The 20,448-nt window shown below is 42.2% G+C and overlaps 1 protein-coding gene across 1 annotated transcript in view; it reads right to left on the bottom strand.

Annotated features, from left to right (window-relative positions):
* The window catches only part of kifc3 (kinesin family member C3), a 54,398-nt gene extending 34,195 nt beyond the window's left edge, over positions 1 to 20,203 (bottom strand). Inside the window, exons 1-5 of the mRNA XM_084741440.1 lie at positions 19,323 to 20,203; positions 6,268 to 6,388; positions 2,303 to 2,445; positions 548 to 683; positions 229 to 317 (exon numbers count right to left, since the gene is read on the bottom strand). Of these exons, the coding sequence (XP_084597566.1) occupies positions 229 to 317; positions 548 to 683; positions 2,303 to 2,445; positions 6,268 to 6,388; positions 19,323 to 19,589 (756 nt within the window). The 5' untranslated portion in view covers positions 19,590 to 20,203. The remainder of the gene's footprint in view (positions 1 to 228; positions 318 to 547; positions 684 to 2,302; positions 2,446 to 6,267; positions 6,389 to 19,322) is intronic.
* Positions 20,204 to 20,448: the final 245 nt, after the last annotated feature.

Genomic DNA, 20,448 nt, shown 5'->3' on the forward strand with positions numbered 1-20,448 from the left:
CAGACAGATTTTTACTGATGTAATAAACCTGTCAAAGTGTCAGACAGACTTTCACAGTTCATGTATGATGTATATTCATATCTTCAGTCTGACAGGTGATACATCACCTGAGAACGCTGTTACACACCCTCAACTTTTAAACTGTTTGTTCACAGAATTAAAACAAACCAGTTGTCACGTCACTCTTTGCTCGGTTGCGCAGGTGTGATGTGTTTCCTGCAGACATACCTGTGTGCGCAGCCGAGTAACGAGCTGCTCTTCTTCTGGACTGTTGAGATGATCTGAAGGTTGTTCACCTGGCTGCAACACCCTCACACCTGCGCACACACACACACACGCACACACGCACACACACGCACACACACACACACGCACACACACACACACACACACACACACACACACACACACACACACACGTCAAGATTTTGTTCATTCCCGTGAAAATAACATGACAGACACATCTGAAACATTAGTAAGTAAATGTATGTTATATGTAGAAATATATATTATGTGTATTATTATTTGTGATCATCTGTGACCTCACCGTTGGGCGGAGCAGACGTCTGACCGCCAGTCTTCTCCTGGACGTTCTGCTGCTGCAGCTGCTGGAGCAGCAGGTGACGGGTGACCTCCTCAGAGTGAAGACGAGCCTGAAACTCACACACTTTGTCCTGTAGAGTCTGAACACACACACACACGCACACACACACACACACACACACACGCACGCACACACACACACACACACACACACACACAAACATGACGAGTGATGTCATTTATTCAGTCAGGTGAAGCTCAGACTGTTTCTAAGAGCAGGAAGCTGCAGAAATCAAACACGTCTAACAGCTCTGAGACGTCTGTCAGGAGGAGGACAGGAGAGAGGAAACAGGAGAGGACACACACTGAGACAGAAAATGACGAAGAAAGAAAGAAGCAGCAGAAACTACGAGACAGAAGCAGAATGATGGTTTTTACGTTGGCTCGAGTCCACCAGCAGGACCAGGTGACCCTCTGACGGAGGACAGCGTGGAGACAAAATGGAGGACAGAACAATGAGATGAGATGGACAGAACAGAGAGGAGGACACTCAGAGAAAAGCAGACAGCTGGATTTTCTGCAGATCAATCCGACGTCATTTTAAGTTTCACCTGTTTGATTTTCCTTCTTTCTTTTTGGATTATTTCTCTGGACGAGAGACACCAGAACAGTCCTGCTTCCACTGTCCATGATGGAAATGAAAGACTTTATGTTTTGGAGGGAGTTTAACATTCATTCATTCAAGTTTAAAGCTACATACATGTATTTAACAGGGACAGTGCACATTATTAAACATCACTGTAAAGGCAGCAGAGTCAGGAACAGACTCAGCAGGATCCAGACTGAAATTTAAACCTCCAGATTCAGGATCTGGAGGTTCATGACAGACTTTAACACCTCGTCCTCTGTGAGACTGTCCTAACTGGCTGTTCGTTTTTATTCCTGTGGCTTGTGTTGGAAGTCGAGCTGCACCATTTGGTAAAAAAAACCAAACAGTCACATTGTGATTATTTTGACTGAAACTGTGACAGAGTTATTGGGAATGATTGAAATAATGATGTGATATTTGTTGGAGTCTGTATCAAACAAACATGTTTTCTTTCATCTGAAGATTCGTAGGTCAGGTCGTCTCCGCACTTCCTCATCATAATCCTGCTCTCTCATACACTTCTTCTTTTTCAAAAATGTTATGATTTGGTGACAATAAAGCTGAACATTTGTTAAAGATTATTAAGCAGAGTTGTGTTTTTTAACTACAAATAAAGAGACTTCATGTGCTGTTTAAATAAAAAATGGATTCAGTGTGACACTTGGAAAAACTTCCTTTAAAACACTTTTTTGTATGCAGACGTCACATCGCAGTCAATCTGATGATGGACCAACACGTGATAATAAACAAAGAAAATCCTTTTTCTCATCACAAATAATTCTGAACTCAAGTTTCACCTGCAGCCAGTATCCAGTAAGAAATACAGTTTATTATAAAATCTGTTTTTCTAATAAAGTTATGAAAAATGTCTCCACAAATTTGCTGTTTTAATGCTGATGTGACCGAAGCTGCAACATCCTGCAGAGTCACCAAGACATCACAGAGCATCATCAGTGATGTCATAGATATGATGAGCAGGTTGACAGGAAGTGTCCCCCGAGGTGTAAACAGAGTCTGAGCTGACGTCAGCTAACTCAGCACGCACACGCGTACACACGCACGCACACACGCATACACACACACACACACACAGCGTTCAGAGTGTGTTACCTGGATGAGCAGCTGCTGGCTGGGTGCGTTCGTTTCGTTCAGCTCTGTGGTCAGAGACGGGCGCTGTGAGAAGGTGGCGGTGGGCAGAGACAGAAAGGAGCCTTCGTCTTCACCATCACTCATCAGGAAGTCCACTGAACTCGCTATGGAGACATGGGAGGGACAATCAATCAATCAATCGATCATTTAACAAAACAGAGCAAAGTCTTAAAGTTTCATTTTTATTATTTGTGTGGTCATGAAATGATTTTGTCTCAGTTGATGTTTCAGCTGATCTCAGTCAGCTGATCTAGTCTGAACTGGTTCAGGTCCAGATGTCTTCTGTCCCCACTGGGGTCTTTTATTAAGATCTAGCAGGTCACGATGACGTCCAACCACAAACACACTCAGCTCATGCTGTTCTCATTGATCCGTCAGCTACAGGTGGAGGTGAACAAACCGCCATCATCCACATAAAGACTCATACAGACCCAGGCTGTGTTTGGTCACACAGCAGCCATCTTTGAACCTCTCACAGGTCTTTTCCACCAACATGGAACCAGTCTTGTTCCAGTTCAAGTGTCTGATTTGAACCTTTCTGGGCACTAACCTTGGGAACCAAAGTGGGCGTGTCACATGCTCCTGGTTGTTGTGCGTTCTGTAGCACTCTGTTGGTGACTGATTGATTACAATGGTTCCACTTAAAACCCAGGTTCCCAAAGTCTCGAACAGAGTCGGTTCAAGAACCAGGGCAGATTTGGTGGAAAAAGGCCGTTCACACGCAACGAAAAGATACGCCATGTTTTTATCATGTGGGGGTCATCTTTTGTTTGGGACAAAGGCCCAAAATCACCACAAATTTTATTTTGAAAGGTCAGCCTCATGTCGAGATCAACACATGGATCTATTAATAAACTTAAAGATCAACACTGTCACATGACAAGGCAGGAACACGGCTTCTGACTGAAAGCAAGGCATCATGGGAGTGCCAGTGGGCAGCTAACAACATGCTAACAACTGTTTTCAATACAGGCAAATTGATAATTGATTTATCATTATGAATTTATTTTTCAAAATCCCCAAAAAGACGCTGATTAGAGAGCTGCTGAAAGAGACACGATCACACCGAGCCAATGTTGAAAAGGTAGAATACATCATTAGCATTAGCTATTTTAGCCTGTTCAGCTTACTTCGGAGTTAACGTCTTTGCTTTTCCAGCAGATTGAAACAACAGACGAGACTTTTCTTAGTGTTGAGAAGCTGCAGTGTTTATTAACTGACTCACTGTGACCTGAACTGTACATTTACTGCCACACTGACAAACTGACTGCTGACAGCAGCACCGTCAGTCTGCTGCTCCCTCTGCTTCACCTGCAGGATGAACACTGCGGCTGCACGATTTGGTAAAACTGTCACACTGCAATTGATTTAACTGAAATTGCGATCACTAGAAATGATCAATTTTGCATAAAAATTTTCATGTTCAAAGAAAAAACTATTAAAAGTGTGATGATGTGATATTTATTGAGGTCTGAACAAAACAAACATGTTTTCTTCCATCTGCAGAACAAAGATTTTTAGGTCAGCTCATCTCTGCAGACCCACAGTGCCTCAATATTATGATTTTTCCTTTTTCCAAAAATTGCGATTTGGTTCCAGTTCTGCGATTTGGGTACCGCACTTGGCCATACTGCAATTTTATTGCAATTAATTAATTGTGCAGCCCTACTGCCCACTTACTCACCACCCTGTTCCTGAAAGGAGCTACGCTTCAACAAACTCTGTTACACGTGTTGCGTTCAAAGTCTGATAAGAACTGCAAACCTGCACAGAAACGAGCTCCAGTCAGCGTGTTGAAATCTGCACATACCTCCTGATGTACAGAAGCATTTAAGTCTCTTAATGAACACAATCCATAAGAAGATTTGTGATTATTGAGGCTGTTAAAAAACACAAGAATCAACCTGCGGTCTCCTCCTGGATCCTGACTCCTCCTGTTCCTCAGTAAACCTGCACCTCCTCCTGAGCACCACAGAAACCAGTCCGACCAGATAACAGCTGATAACAGCCGCCCGCTGACACATTAACCCGCTCAAACTGTGTGTGTGTATCTGTGTGTGTGTGTGTGTGTGTGTGTGTGTGTGCGCAGGTGTGTGTGTGTGTGTGCGCAGGTGTGTGTGTGTGCGCAGGTGTGTGTGTGGTCACAAGTTTTCTACGAGGCCTCAAATCTTATCAACCTGAGAACAATCTGCACTCTGTGGGAAAAATCTGAGCATTAACAGGACTTAACACACACACACACACAAACACACACACACACACACACACACACACACAAACACACACACACACACACACACACACACACACACACACACACACACACACACACACACACACACACTCACACACACACTCCCAGTGTGTTCAGAGCTGCACACGTGGACTCAAACCTGCTTTAAACTAAACACAGTTCAAACTGGAGCGACACACTGACAGATTAAACACAAACTCCTGCAGGAGAAAACGCTGTGTTTGCTTTTTTTCTCTCGATGACACACTGAATGTCAACTCTGCTGAAAAACATGACACACACACACACACACACACACACTCATTATGAATGTAGATTGTGATAATTCAGGTTTTGAATGTTTTTCCTTGTGAAGCTTCTTCAGTGTAAAGATCTGCAGCTGTTCTTCTTCTACTGTTCTGTGTTTCTCCAGCAAGTTTTTAGTGACGCTGCAACAATTAATCAAATAATCTATTATTAAATCAATTGGCAAATACATGGATAATTGATCAATTAGTTTGAGAGAAAACATAACCATGATAATGAAAATAACTGTTGCAAGAAAGATTAGAAAAAGAACTGGTATGGCTGCAAATATGTAATAAACATATTTGCAGCCATACTTGGACCTATTTTCAACTGACAGGATTAATGAATCAATTAATTGTTTTAGGTCTTTTTTTTAAGGAAAAAGAGTGAAAATTCTCTGATTTCAGTTTCTTAAATGTGAATATTTTCTGGTTTCTTTGATCCAAAAAATGATCTGATCAATGGCTCAAGACTGTGATACGATCCAAACTGTGAATTTTGTGATCTGTTGCAGCTCTATTGTCCACCATCATATTTTGTGCTTCTGTTTTTAAAAAATATCAGTTCAGGCACCGTTTTTATTGCTTCAGTGCTTGTATCAGAAAAACCCCAAACAATATCCCAACCTGACGTCTAATACATCAGATATTTCTGAAGCCGGTTCACCTTCAGACACAAATCCCAAGAAAATATTTCTGATCATCTGTTGGATGGTAAACTGATGATCCTGTTCCTGAGGATCAGCATGCAGACTTTTCATCAGATCTACAGTAACTGCCAACGCGGGTGGTTTATTTTTGTAAACATTTATAGAAACACAGAGAAAGAAACTTTGATGGAAAATAACTGATTAAAAAAGGGAAAAAATGAAGAACAAAATCTGCTCCAGAATGAAAGAACAGTGAAACTGAGAAAGTTTCTCCTCCTGACAAAAGCTGCAGTGTTTCACCCGATCTGTCGTCTCCAGAGAGTCTGACTGTAAAACGATCAGCTGAGAAAAACACACACACATACACATACACACACACACACACACACACACACACACACACACACACACACACACATACAGAGGAATAAATAAATAAAAAACTAAAGAGTGATAGTTTGAGCTCACCTGTTTGTTCCTCTGATACTCACTGCACACACACTCTGTCTGTCACTGTGGAGCTCCATTCATTACTGACAGGTCTGACTCACCCCCCCCCCCCCCCCCCCCCCCCCCCCACCACCACCACCACACACACACACACACACACACACACACACACACACACACACACACACTGCTGTCAGGACAAAAATGCAGCCACGCTGGTGTTTTTTTTTTTTCCTTTTTGTTTGTTTAAAGCTCCGCCTCCTCTGCGACACACGTCTGACTCACCATCCAATGAGATGTCTTTCTTCCAGAGCTCCTGCAGGCAGGGGGCGTGGCTGAGGTCCCAGGTCTTTCTTGTGCTGAACATGACCGCCGGGCTGAGCAGTGCGTTGGACCGCTGGACCGGCTGCAGACACACAGAGACAGAGAGACGGAGAGAGACAGAGTTATTGTCTCTGCAGTGTTTCGTCTCTTTTCTTCCCCACACTTTCATTTTCTCTCTATCTGTCTTCCTCCATCTGTCTGACTGTTCACCTGTCTGTCCATCTGTCTGTCCATCTGCCTGTCTGTCTGTTAAACAGAGTGTATAAGCAGCAGAGACCTCACCTGTCTGTAAAACTCAGTTTTAAAAAAGAAGAAAGACAGTGGAGGAAGAAACAACAGACGTGGGCTTTTCACAATAAAACAAATGACAGTCCAGTCAAGAAAATAAAAGATTCCCCTCTTGACTGTCAGCAGCTCCTGTTGATTTACAGATAAACCACTGAGATACTGAAGAAAACCTAAGAACAGGATGATTCTCAGCAGCGTTCTGCTGAGTTTTTATGATCGAAGCAGACTTAGATTTTTTTCATGATGGACATCAGAGATGTTGATGTGCTCAGGAAGTTTAATCCCACCCAAGCTTAAGATCTGTGACACTGGAAAAACTGACACCACAGAATTAATTACCTGAACCAACAGAGGCAACACGTTGCCTGCTAGTAACCAGAGCTGCTTTAAAAAATAAATAAATCAGCCTCAAAGACACAAAATGGGATTTTTTCCCCACATTTTAGAGTAACAAACTGGACAAAGTGATGGAAGAAACTAAAGACTGAAGTGAAACGAGACTTCAGATACATGATGTTACAGCTTCACTGCAGCTCATAAAGCTGAATGTTGTGTGTGACTCCACTCATGTGTCCACAAACTGCCGTACAACACGTAGAAGAGAAGTAAAGCTGGTTCTGCAGCTCAGAGAGCTTTCTGTTTCTTTCCTTGTACGTTTCTCCACTGAATTAACTCGACTACAGGATGACACCAAACAGGATGTCCTGTGAGGAGGGCACACATGGTTGTTGGTGTTTATGGGTGGTTGCTAAGCAGCAGGAACAGAGGACAACCTGAAGAGGGAATCCCAAACCCTCGGCCACTACCACGGACCCAATTCAATCAAGTGGACCACAGTTATATACTTTCAAATTCAACCAACACCTCCACAAAATGAGACAGGAAAGATTCACTTTTGTGTTAGTGAGGAAAAACACAGGAAACATGCATATGATTGTTAAAATATCATTTTAAATTTTACATGTTTAAACACCATCTTGTGCCCTGCACCAACCTTGCAGCAGGCAGCAAAAATAAAAGTCTATTCTATATTTGCTGCGTGCTGCAAGTCTGCTGCAGCCACAACGTGCTGCATTAACATTAATGCTTTAATTGTGCCTGAAAAGTTGAGCCCATTGAGGTCTGATGCCGACAAAATTCTGTCTGAAACCGACCCGCATCAGCATATTTCAGCCTGAACCCGTTTTTCTCAACAAGCTTCACTGCAGGCACCAAACATCAGCAACAATTCATGCAGGGAACTGGAACTGGCAACAACTAAATTGGGAAGAAAAAATGAAATATAATATATAATATTATAATAAATGTATTACAGGCCAAACCTGATGCGAGTCTGTGAAATGTGTGAGAAATAAGGCCTGAACCAAACCGGGTTCGACACAGATCTCAAGCTCTAACTCACATTTGGTTTATGATCAGATTCCTGAATAACTGATGACATCACCATCAGCCTCAGACGGACTGAGTTAAATGCCAACATCAGCTAATCAGAGTAAACACAAAGTACCACTGCAGCGTCAGTACAGCTCATCCATACAACTGTCCCTGAACGCACCACGCTGGCAGACGCTCAGTCTGTCTGCAGTCTGAGCTGCCTGTCTGTCATTATTCAGGAAATAAAAAAAAAACAAAAAACAAATTATAAATCTGACAGTTTGGGGTCAGATTAAATCTTCCGTCCCTCGGTCACCTGTCCTGTCTCACCTGAGGGATCCCACCAATCAGACGACAGCCTCTAAACTGAACCTGCTCCTCTCTCTGTCCACGTCCACATCGAGCTGTCCGCTCCGATGGCTGGACATGTCTCTCTCGCTCCAGCCAGCTCTTGTTGAGCAGAGTTCCCACCCAGCCCAGCATGTCGCCGCAAACGCTGCCGCCACCGCCGCCACTCCACGCTCACATCCTCAATGCACACACACACACACACACCTGTGAACTGGTCCCAGTCTGAACCAGTGAGCTGCTGCAGAGCTCAAAGTGAGCTGAGGAGCAGGTGATGGTTCAGGATGAATAATCTGATAATCCTCAGAGCAGATGGCCTGTTTAACCCTCGACTGACTGCAGCTTCAGGCGTGTTTACTATCAGTTTGAGTCATTGATGAAGTTGACTGATCTCTGACTCCTCACTCAGCTGACAGTGACGACACAAACTCAGAAAACGCACTCAGACGGAGGTGCACTGCTTTTTTTGTTTAAAAGTGACAGTTTCCCTCAGTGTCTCCTCCCCCTCTGCTGATGTGAGGATGGATGAAGATCTCCAGTTCATAAAACACCTTCAGCAGAAAAGAGAACTGCAGCCAAATCCACTACAACTGAAGTGACCAGTTTTAAAATGTAAAAATGTTTTTATTATTCTTGTTGCTAAGCAACCACCAAATTACCAAATTACCAAATTACCTATCTGTAGTCTAACTGTGATGTAAAGTCAGTTCTGTGTCTTATTTTAGTTCACCTCACAGTCAGCAGACAGTTAAACATGTGGATGATACATGGACAGGTGGACACCTGCTGCTCTGATTGGCTGTTTCCAAACTACTCTGGGAACAGATCTGTGTGGGTACACTACACTGGAGGAATAATCAGGGGTTAGAATCATTACATTGACATTAAAGACCACCTTTGTCATGCGGACAAATATCTTTTCTCACGTTTTTATTTTCTAGAAAATACGGAGTCAATCCATTTCTATTTATTTTATCAGAAAAGGTTTGATGCTTTTTAATGTTTTTTCTGTTGCAGCATATTGTTATTTATATTCAAAATTTGATTGTATTAGAATATAACTACAAGTATCTTCAAATGCTCAGAAACATCCCAAAACCACTGAAATAATTTGATTTTAAAAGTTACTTGGAACATCACAAGCGAACCATAATATAATAACACATTTTGTAAATAAATAATGACACATATGACACAGTTATCTGCCTCGACAACAAGAAAACTTTAAATACATTTTTTCTCAGTTCTGCACTCTGACAAGTTCCTGCCTGTTTCCTGTGTGGGACAAAATATTATTTACTGTAACTGCAATACCTCATTATAATGATGTTTTCTCACACATTTTTGCTTTTTCAAAAAATTGCGATCGGGTTCTTCTGCAATTTAGAAAGTGCACCTGTGCAATTTCAATAATAAAGCGATCCTTTGAGGGAAATCACAGGACAACTTGTCCAGGGACTTGCTGAAAGTGAGCTAACGTTAACACCAACCATGAACTGTGTTACCCACAGATATATCTGTATGTAGAAAACTGCACCCTCAACATGAAGCCAAAGCACCTCAGTCGCCCCCTGGAGGCTGACCACAGTCTAAGTCAGAAATCCCTCTGTCTGCAGCATTTGTGACTGGCACAATCCTACAGCGCCTCACGATGGTTGGAGGACAACAGTACACATGTTACATTACACAAACTACATAATCTTTCCAGATGTGAAGACTCTGACTGGATGTGTGCCAACATCAACACAGAACTTTACATAATGAAACTGAAGGTCAGTTTCAGCCACATGGAACCTTACTGACACTAATAATATTCATCATCTTCATCATCTTCATCATTAAAAGTGCAGGTTGTTTCTGCAAACACTGTTCTTGCTGCTCATGTTCTGTCAAAATGGCTTCAAGGGGTTCATATTACTGCTGCATTGGTTTTGACAAGTCATGATACGATGATTTGATATTTTATTAATTAAGGAAAGCATTAAGTTATTAATCAGTATTAAGTTAAAAGAAAAAAATCTAATTTTATACAACAAAAGCTACGTCCTGCAGAGCCACGCCTACCGAGGCGAAAATACCAGGTTCTGTATGTTCTCTGGTTCCTGCTGCATTTCACAACAAATGATTTCTTGTCACATAACATTCCTTTGAAATTTAGAACCACCAGGATAAGAAGGTATTACAGTCAACACACACACACACACACACACACACACACACACACACACACACACACAGCATTGTGAAAGTGCAGATTAAAGCTTTAAGGACGGAGTAAGATGCTGGCAGCCGACTCACACACACACTGAATATGACTTATTATTAATGTTGACAGTTGCTGACACACTTCTTCCTGCAGACTGCAGACCTCAAGTTAACCACACACACACACACACACACACACACACACACACACACACACACACACACACACACACACACACACACACACACACACACACACACACACACACACACACACACACACACAGTAACTGGGATCAGTTAAATGCAGAATAAACATTTTCTCAGCTACAACAACTCAGACAGGAGAAAAAAATGTTGATTCTGGTTCGACTCTACATGTTTTCATACAGGTGTGCACAGACTGTAGTCAACAGGTATTAAAGGGGCGTCCTGGAAAGACTCAGTTGTTCATAAACATGGATGGGGTCAGATTCACCACTTTGTGGAAAACAGTTTAAGAACGTCTGTCAACACAAAACTACAGGAATTTATAGATTTCACCATCTACAATCCATAATATCATTAAAAGATTCAGAGAATCCAGAGAAATCTCTGAAAACCAACACTGTCTGTGACCTTTGACCCCTGAGGCAGCGCTGCATTAAAAACCCTCATCATTGTATAAAGGACACTACATGGACTCAGGGACACTTTGGAAAACCGTTGTCAGTAAACACAGTTTGTCTCTGCATCTACAAATGTAAGTTCAGACTCAAAGACAAAGACAGATATCAACAACATCCAGAGACACTGCAGACGTCTCTGGACCAGAGCTCATCTGAGATGGACGGACGCAAAGAGGAAAAGTGTCCTGTGGTCTGACGAGTCCACATTTCAGACTGTTTTCACTAATCATGGACGTCGTGTCCTCCGGGCTGAAGAGGAAAAGGACCATCCAGATTGTTCCCAGCACTGACTTCAACAGACAGCAGCTGTGATGGTATGGACGGATTCAGAGAGACACATGCTGCCATCACTGACGTCTTCTTCAGAGACGTCCCTGATTATTTCAGAGACGATGCTGAGACACATTGTGGACGTGTTCCAACAGCGTGTCTTCATAGTAAAAGAGTTCAGGTCCTAGACTGACCTGGACCTGCAGTCCAGACGTGTCTCCCATTGAAAATGTGTGGTGCATCATGAAGGACAAAATAGGACAACAGAGACTGTGGACTGTTGATCAGCTGAAGACGAATATCAAGAAAGAACGAGACAGAATTGACCTTTAAAACTTCAACAGTTAGTGTCTCAGTTCACAAACACTGACTGAGTGTTAGAAGAAAAGATGATGGATCACAGAGAGAAACAGGATCCTGTTAATTTACAAAAAACCTGTAACGTTTAGTTTAGTAAAGTTCTTGGAACTTTTTGGGGGATTGAGGTCTGTATGTTGCAGCTGTGAGCTTCAGCTCAGTTTATTTTCTCCTCCTGCGGTGAAAGATGAACACATGGAGGAACGAGGTGTGTGGGTTTTTTTTTCCAGCCACAGTTTCCAACCAGCAGCGACTGTTTCCTGCAGTAAAATCAGCACAGAGACATCTGCTGCAGTCTGACACCTTCAAGGTCCAACAACCCGTCTGAGTGTGGAGCAGATGACAGTCCCTCAGAGACACAGAGGACATTCACTGACGTCTCTGATCATCACAGCTCACTCCTGTTAACAGGTCACACACAGAGGAACATGACGCCCCCCTGTGGCGACTTTCATTATTGCGTGTTTAATGTGAGTAAGACTGCACACAGTTTGTTCTTCACTGCAAGTCCATCAAAAATACTCAAAATCAGAGCTGCACAACAAGGTAAAAAAAAAAAAAATTCGTGAGATTTACCAATTTTGCATTACAATTTTAATTATTACTTAAAAAACAGCTTAAATGGTGATGACGTGGCATTTACTTGTTGCTGTGGAAATGAAGATTTGACTGAGGGGTTGTTTGGTAAATGCAAATGCATTTTGTAAGTATGATTAATCAATTAATTGATTGTTAATATTACCAATGATCAAATAAGGAAAGAGCTTACAGTTTGCAACCCTAATTTTTAATGAACTGCACAAAAAAAATTGCAAATTTTTACAGCAAGTTTCTCTTAGTCCTGCAATTTTGTCGCACAATATTCCTAAAAGCATCACAACATGCATCAATTTTTTTTTTTAGAAAAGCTGCAGTGAAATCAGACATTTTAGGCCCAACAATCCCAAAAAAAGGTCTGCCAGATCCCGAAGAGAACTGATTAGAGAGCTTAAAATAAAAACCTGCACTGCAAAGATCAGCCAAACGTCTTTAGGACAGACCAGAATATTTACATCTCTTTACCTTTCTGTCAGACAGACAGGAAACCACAGTTATATAAATATCAGTCACTACAAACCAACCGAACTCCACCGACAAAATCTGTCATTTTGAGTCTTTGGTGATTTAAAAGGTTCATTCAGATTCACCAAAGTCAATAAATCATCAAATCTGCATCACATCCTCTCTGACTGTGTTTACCTCCTGGAGAGACTCTAAGATCCCTCCTCCTCCTCCTCCTCCTCCTCCTCCTCCTCCTCTAAACTGGGTCAAATCATCTCTTCCTGTTTTCTTTCAATCTCCATGTGCTCACAGTCAAAGCCTGTCTGCTCACACACACACACACACACACACACACACACACACACACACACACACACACACACACACACACACACACACACACACAGACAGAGACAGACAGAGACAGACAGACCAACATCACGGCCTCACACACAGTTTACTACGACTGAACCACCACAGATCCTCCACAGGGTGAATTCCTGCTGAATCAGGGAAACAACAGCAGTAAAAATGTGAGTCCAGGTCAGAACGAGCTCATAAACATAATAATCACGTCGGATATAAAGTGGTTTGTCTGTTAGGAAGCTTCATGGTGTCACTCTGCAGCAGAAACTGCAGACAAAACCAGATGATGAAGCTGCTACATTACACAAACAACACAAGCTCTCCAGAAAAGTGCCAAACACAGTCCAGTAATCATAATAATCAAGAAAAGCAGAACTCCGTTTCGGTCTCAGCAGGTAACCAAATTCAGAACTTAGAACTGAAAAAAGTGGATCAGAACGTCTCTGTTTTCACTGTAAAGTGTTTAGTGCATAAAATCAATCAGCAGATTAATCGATGATGTAAATGATCGTTGATTTCTAACCCTGTAATAACCCAAAGGAACAGTCTGGGGTTCAGCATCCTGCTCAACATGGGCGGAGCCAGAACAGCTACCTGAGCTACAGCTGCTCGTCTGGGACTGATGCTGCCTTCAAGACATCATCAGGAGGTTCAGAATTTCCCTGCTAAAATTATGACCTCATGGACGCCAAAAGTCAACAAAAACATGGCTGACTGAAAAGTGTGCACACAAGTGAGAGACACAGAGATAACGGACACCATTACACATTTTATTTACGCCGCACGACATTTAGCAACACATTTTGCAGCATATTTCAGCCCAAACCAGATTCCATTTTCTTAACAAGCTTCCCTCAGTGTATCAGACAGCAGGAGTCAGTGTCAGGGCAATACAACACTACTACTGTTAATAAGAAGAAGAACAAGAATAAAGCCCAAACCCGGGTCCCGGCAGGTTCTGGCAGGTTGTGGCACAGATCTCAAATCTTCACCACATATCAGAGCAGCTGATCTCACTGCTGACTCAGCACAATCATTCAGGAGAGATGACTCTGACTCTTCATGCAGCCGCAGTTTCTCACTTTTGTAGCTGAAAAACTGAATGAAGTCATCACACATTTAAAAAAAACAGATGAAGTCACTGTGAGACCTGCTGTAGCTCCGCCCACACCTGCGGACACGGGGGGGGGGCAGTTACCTGACCAAGACCTTGAAATTTAAGATGTTGCATCAATAAAAAACATGCAAATTTCAGCATTCAGATGAACTCGTGTTTCCCTCTGCAGGCTGCATTTTGTCCTGTACCTGGACACTGTCTGTCCTCTCTGGTGCGAGACTGCTGGACAGTGAAATTTCCCTGAGCAGCGTCTCCTCCAATGTAATAAAATCAGAAAATTGTCTCTGCTGGGAACACATCTGCCTCAGTGAGCCACAGAAATGAATTCTGGGATACGCAGAGCAGAGAAAAAGTTACCAGACAAAAGGAGGATTATCAGGACGAGAGAGTGAATCCAACCCCAGGAGGACGAAAATAAAAAATAAAATTCATGCAGCCTCCTGTCCTCTGCACGCACACACACACACACACACTCTCACGGCGGCAGTGTGTATTCAGGTCATCAGTGAAACACGAGTCTCTGCATCAGGTTACAGCCAGACCTCCATCTCACTGGATTACCTCAGTCTCTATTCAACATGTCTGTCCTGCATCCCTCCATCCCTCCGTCTGTCTGTCTGTCTTTGTGTCTGTCCGTCCGTCCTGTTCTTACCTCCCTCCCTGCGGCCTCGCCATCCACATCATCGCTGCATCTTCTTCCTCCTCGTCCTCCTGCTGCAGCTTCACGCCGACCGACAGACAGCAGCAGGATCAGTGTCACCGCCACCCGCCGACCCCCTCACACACACACACACGCAGCTTCCTGCCTCTCTGTTCCCCTAGCAACAGCACAGCAGCATCACACCTCCTCTCAGTCCCGCCTCCTCCTCCCCCTCCTCCTCCCCCTCCCTCCATCACCGGATGAATATTTCAGCCTCAACTGAAGCGTGAGGAGCTGCTCCTCCCCCCAACTGAAATATTCAACAGCCCCGTGTGTGTGTGTGTGTGTGTGTGTGTGTGTGTGTGTGTGTGTGTGTATAAAAACATGATAATAACAGGAGACTGTTTCTGTCTTCCTCTGTTCATTATTTTCTCAGTTAATCATTTTACAGTTTTTATATTTTTATATTGTCTGAAGGTTATTTTAAGTGGGATCAGAAAAGACCTAATTAGCTGATTATTGTTTATTAGTTAACTCTCTCCTCTGTGAGGAGACAGCTCACTGAGGAGTGATGGTGGAGCTGCAACCATTAATCAATTCTAGATCAATTATTGAATTCATCACCAGCTACTTTGAAAGTTATTCAGTTTGAGTAATATTTTAAGAAAAAAAGTCAAAATTCTCTGATTTCAGTTTCTTAAATGTGAATATTTTCTGGTTTCTTTCCTCTCTGACAGTAAAGTGAAGATCTTTGAGTTGTGGACATTTGAGGACGTCATCTTGGACATCTTGGCAAACAACTAACTAAAACCTGATTAATCAAGAATATGAACCACAGGTTAATCAAAAATGAAAATAATTTTTGGCAGAGCGATTGATCGATTATTAAAATAGTTGTCGATTCGTTTAATAATTGATTAATTGTTGCAGCTCTAATGCAGCACGTTACTGGGACAGACTTGCTGTGTCCACCAGCAGAACATCAGTCCCAGACCTGAGTCCTCTGAGCCTCAGGAGGAGTGAATGTGAGGTAAACCAGCGTCAGACTCGTCCTGCAGTGAGAGCTCAGCTCGGGGGGGGGGGGGGGGGGTTCAGAGGAGGTGAGACGCTGCTGAAAGTGCTGAAACAACAAACTGATGTCCTGTGTTTACAGGCAGGCCTGAGGGACAAAAAGCCAAAAATAAAGAAAGTCAAAGAAGGAGATGAAGTTCAAAAGAGTCTTGCAGGAAGACGGAGGACGGACAAAACAACAACCACACAAAAAACTGACAGACCTGCAGAGACTGTCTGTGTTTCAACAGTCAGATTCTGTCAAAGTCGCTGCATGAACAGAGTCGTGTGGTGCAGGAGGAGAGTTCAGGAGAGCTCAGCTCAGATTAACGGCATCATATGATGATCATGATGATGATGATGATGATGAATCTGCGGTTATATAACTGTTGATCTGACCGACAGTCAACATGTAACAGGATTTCAGTCACATCATGTGATCAGAAGCTTTACGCTGAGAAACACAAACATCACATTTCACTGGAACGTACCGACATTAACCAGGAGACAGTGAACACACCAGCAGGATGATGATGATGATGATGATGACGATGATGATGATGATGATGATAGGCTGAAGATAATCAGAGTCTCTGTGCTGCGTGTTTGATGTTTAAAGGTGTAACAGAACATCAACATCTCAGACCAGAAGAAGTCAGTCACCAAACTTCCTTCACAAAACCAGCGATTTTACCTCAAACAAAATAAAACTCACCAGAACGTCTCTATTCATTTTTCTACTGTTCAGCTTTCAGCTACAACTCTTTTTTAGTTGAAATCAAATTGTTAAATCGACTCGCCAGAGCCGACAGACTCACACACACATGGACACACACACAGACAGACACACACACACAGACACACACAGACAGACACACACACAGACAGACACACACACGCACACAGACACACAGACACAGATACACACACGCACACACACAGACACACACAGACAGACACACACACACACACAGACACAGACACACACACGCACAGACACACACCCTTTTAGGGTTGTTGTGACCTTAAATGCCTGATTTCACTGCAGTTTTCTGAAAACATTGTGATGCATGTTGTGATACTTTTAGGGTATTTTTTGTAAAGAATTTTACTATTAAATTGAGGGACCAAGAGGAAATGACAAAAGTGTTAAAAAGTGTCAAAATGTTTGTCAAAATGTTTCCAACAAAATGTGCATCCAGATTTCTCAAAGCCCAACTCCACATATTCAGATTGGTGGTTTTGTCTGAATATTTAAACACAAAGAAAAAAAGTTAATATTCAGAAGCCAAAGCCAGAAAATATTTTGCATTTTAACAATAAAAGAAGAGACTTCAATGTTTTTTTGATTGTAAAAAAACCCACAAAAATAGTTGTTTTTCTCTGTCGCTTGACTTCCAACTCTGAATCTGGATTTTTGCAGAATTTCAGGTATTTAAAGAGGAACTGAACACTTAAACATGTTGTTTTGACTGTAAACTGTGTTACTGGTGTTTTCACGTTTGAACCAGTTGACCAGATTGTGACAGACTGAATCTGTGCTCAGAGGTTGTCCTGCGTTTCAGATTAAACTGATCTCAGTTGGTGAAAATGCGATTTAAAATCTGGATTTATGATTAAACTGCTGAGCTGAACCGTGTTTGAGGTGGACAGACAGCTGTCAGCCAATCAGAGAGCAGCATAAAATGACTGACCTTCCAACAAAGTTTAATGTTTAAAGTTTAGTGTTTTCGTTTTACAGCTCCGGTCAGATCTGATAATCTGATATAAAGTTTATTGCTGTCTGTGCAGATTAGGCTACATAATGTTAGGTTTGTTTGTTTGTCTGCAGGATTTCAGAAAAAAACTTCTGGCCTGATTTTCATAAAACTTTGGTTGAAGTGTGGAACACGGACTAAAGAAGAACCCAAAACATTTTGGAGCAGATCAGAATCACAGGGTGGAGAATGAATTATTTTCCACTTTCAGGGAGCATTTCTAACATCTGTGTCTACGACAAAATGGACAGAAGTCATTATGCAACCCCACTGAAATTCAACTGAACAGTCAGCAATTAATAAAAGAGCCAGCTTAATGACACCAGTCACCATGGAAACAAATATAACACGTGTAAGAAATAAACAACGTCTGAATTATCCTGACTGTTTTTTCCAACTCCATACAACCAGAATAAGCCCACTGAAATAAATCCAGCGTAAATCAGATGGGTCACTTTGACACTTTCCATGATCAAGTCGAGCCTGAGATGGACTTTCTCTTCAGTGAGCCTGACCCCGCCTTAAAGCAGGCTGTGTTGACATCACACCAACTGCAACCAATCACTGGTGAGCCTCAAACGAGACTGAACTGATGTGTCTGTTTCAGCTCTCTTCTTCTTCTGTAGCTTCTAACTGAATCTCTGAACTTTTGCTGAAAATAAAGCAGAAACCTGGAAGTACAAACAGCGACACAGGAGAGAAACTAAACTTCAAACTACACGTTCTTTACTGCAGTACAAGTGCAGATACTCGAGTAAAAGTAGAAGTACTGATTCTACTTGTTTACTGCAGTAAAAGTGAAAAAGCTCAGGCTCTGAAATGTCCTCAGAGTATAAAAGTAAAAGTCAAACCTCAGCTTTTCTCCACCAGAGTCTCCGTCTCTGTCGTCTCACATTTTTACATCTTTAATGTAGTCTTTCAACTTGTTACGTGATTTTTTTTTTACCTCTTTATGTCTTTTTGTCCTTATATCTTTTTCATTTGAGACATCTTTTACATCATTATTTTTATCTTGTTACGTCTTTGACAGTTTTTCATCTTATGTTTTTTTTTCTTTTTTATTGGTTGTCTTCCTCTTTTAACACCTCGTTACGTCTTTTTTGTCTCGTTACATCATTATTTTATATTGTTTTTATGTCTTGTCACATATTTTATGTAGTTTTTCTTCCACATCTTTTTTGTCTTGGTACATCATTTTAATTTTGATACATCTTCAACATAGTTTTTTCATTTTGTTATGTTTTTTTTTGTATTGGTAGGCTTATGCCTTTTTCAGTGTTTTTACATCCTGTTAAATCCTTTATGTAGTTTTTAGTCTTTGTCACGTCTTTTTGTCTTGTTAGCCCTTTTTCATATTTATGTTCAGGGAATAAAAATAAAAATTTGTCAGGAAATCCTAAATTTATACTTCACTATTGATTTTGAGTAAATTGTTTCTCAGCAGAACATTTTTACCGTTTTCTTTGTTCTAGTCTGTTTTTATTTTTATTTTTAAAAAACAGAACCATCATCTCTGAAATCCTCCGTCTTCTCACCTGGACTCTCTTCCTGCTGTCGGGGACGTTAGGGACGCCACTGCCGCCGCTGCCTCCTCCTCGCCTCCGCTTCCCTTCAGCTCTGCAGCTCCTCACACTCTTCGCCGGATCACCTCCACCTCCCCGACGCCTGGACGCCCCCCATACCTCGCCCCCTCTCTGCCCCGCGTCCTCCGAGCTGCCGCCGCCCTCCACCGCCGCCGCGCCGCTCCAGCTCTTCAGCAGGCTGTGGAGGGTCAGGACCGCCAGGGTACACAGGACGTACATGACCCCGCCCAACAGGTCCAGGTGTCCCCGAGGAAACGGCTCAGAGTGACGGAAGCTCTGGGTGGATGTTCGGCTTCATCTGAATCCAGGTGACAGATGTGGGCCCAGGTGTCCAGGTGTCCAGCAGTCCAGGTGTCTCGTTACATCTTTGAATTCAGTCTCTGTGTCTTCGTCCAGATATTTTTCCTCCCAGCTGATTGGAGCTCTTCAGCTCTGTTTTAATCCTGCTGCTGTGTCCACTGTGTATAATCCGTCCTCTGTCTGTCTCCCTTTATCTCACCTGAGTCCCACCCCGTCACAGTCCACATTACATTTCCACAGAACTCATAAAACCTGTGGACCTTGTCCCGTCCTGCTGCTGTTGTCACGTCCACAGTTACCTGACAGGTAACCAGAGCAGCAGGAGGCGGCTTCAGTTTCTCCCTGAAACTCAAGACGAAGATCCGCCTGAAACTGAAGCGGTTTGATCTGAAGTCGCAAACAAATTCACTCAACTGACTTTTCAATCAGTCCGACCTCTGACCTTTCACTGTAAAGTTCACTTACTTTTCAGATAGATTTCACTTTTTTTGTCTGACTAAAAAAACAAAAAAAAAAAAAAAAACAGAATATAAGCTAGATTTAGATTTTTAACTAAAACTTTGAAAAAATGTCATTTTTAGCATTTTTTTTTGCTTCTAAAGTCGATCAAAGGTTTTAGATCTTGTTGCTTGACTAAAAATATCCGATTATCAGCAGAATAAAACCAACAAAACATAATTTTCAGGTAGATTTACATTTTGTTTGACTAAAAAAACAAACTGATTTAAATGGAAAGTCAGCAGGTAGAAACAGGAGAAAAAATAGAATCTGTTTTGCT

The sequence above is a fragment of the Lutjanus erythropterus genome, chromosome 1 (genome assembly GCF_056507025.1).
Source record: "Lutjanus erythropterus isolate fLutEry1 chromosome 1, fLutEry1.hap2, whole genome shotgun sequence".
Classification (NCBI taxonomy): domain Eukaryota; kingdom Metazoa; phylum Chordata; class Actinopteri; order Lutjaniformes; family Lutjanidae; genus Lutjanus; species Lutjanus erythropterus.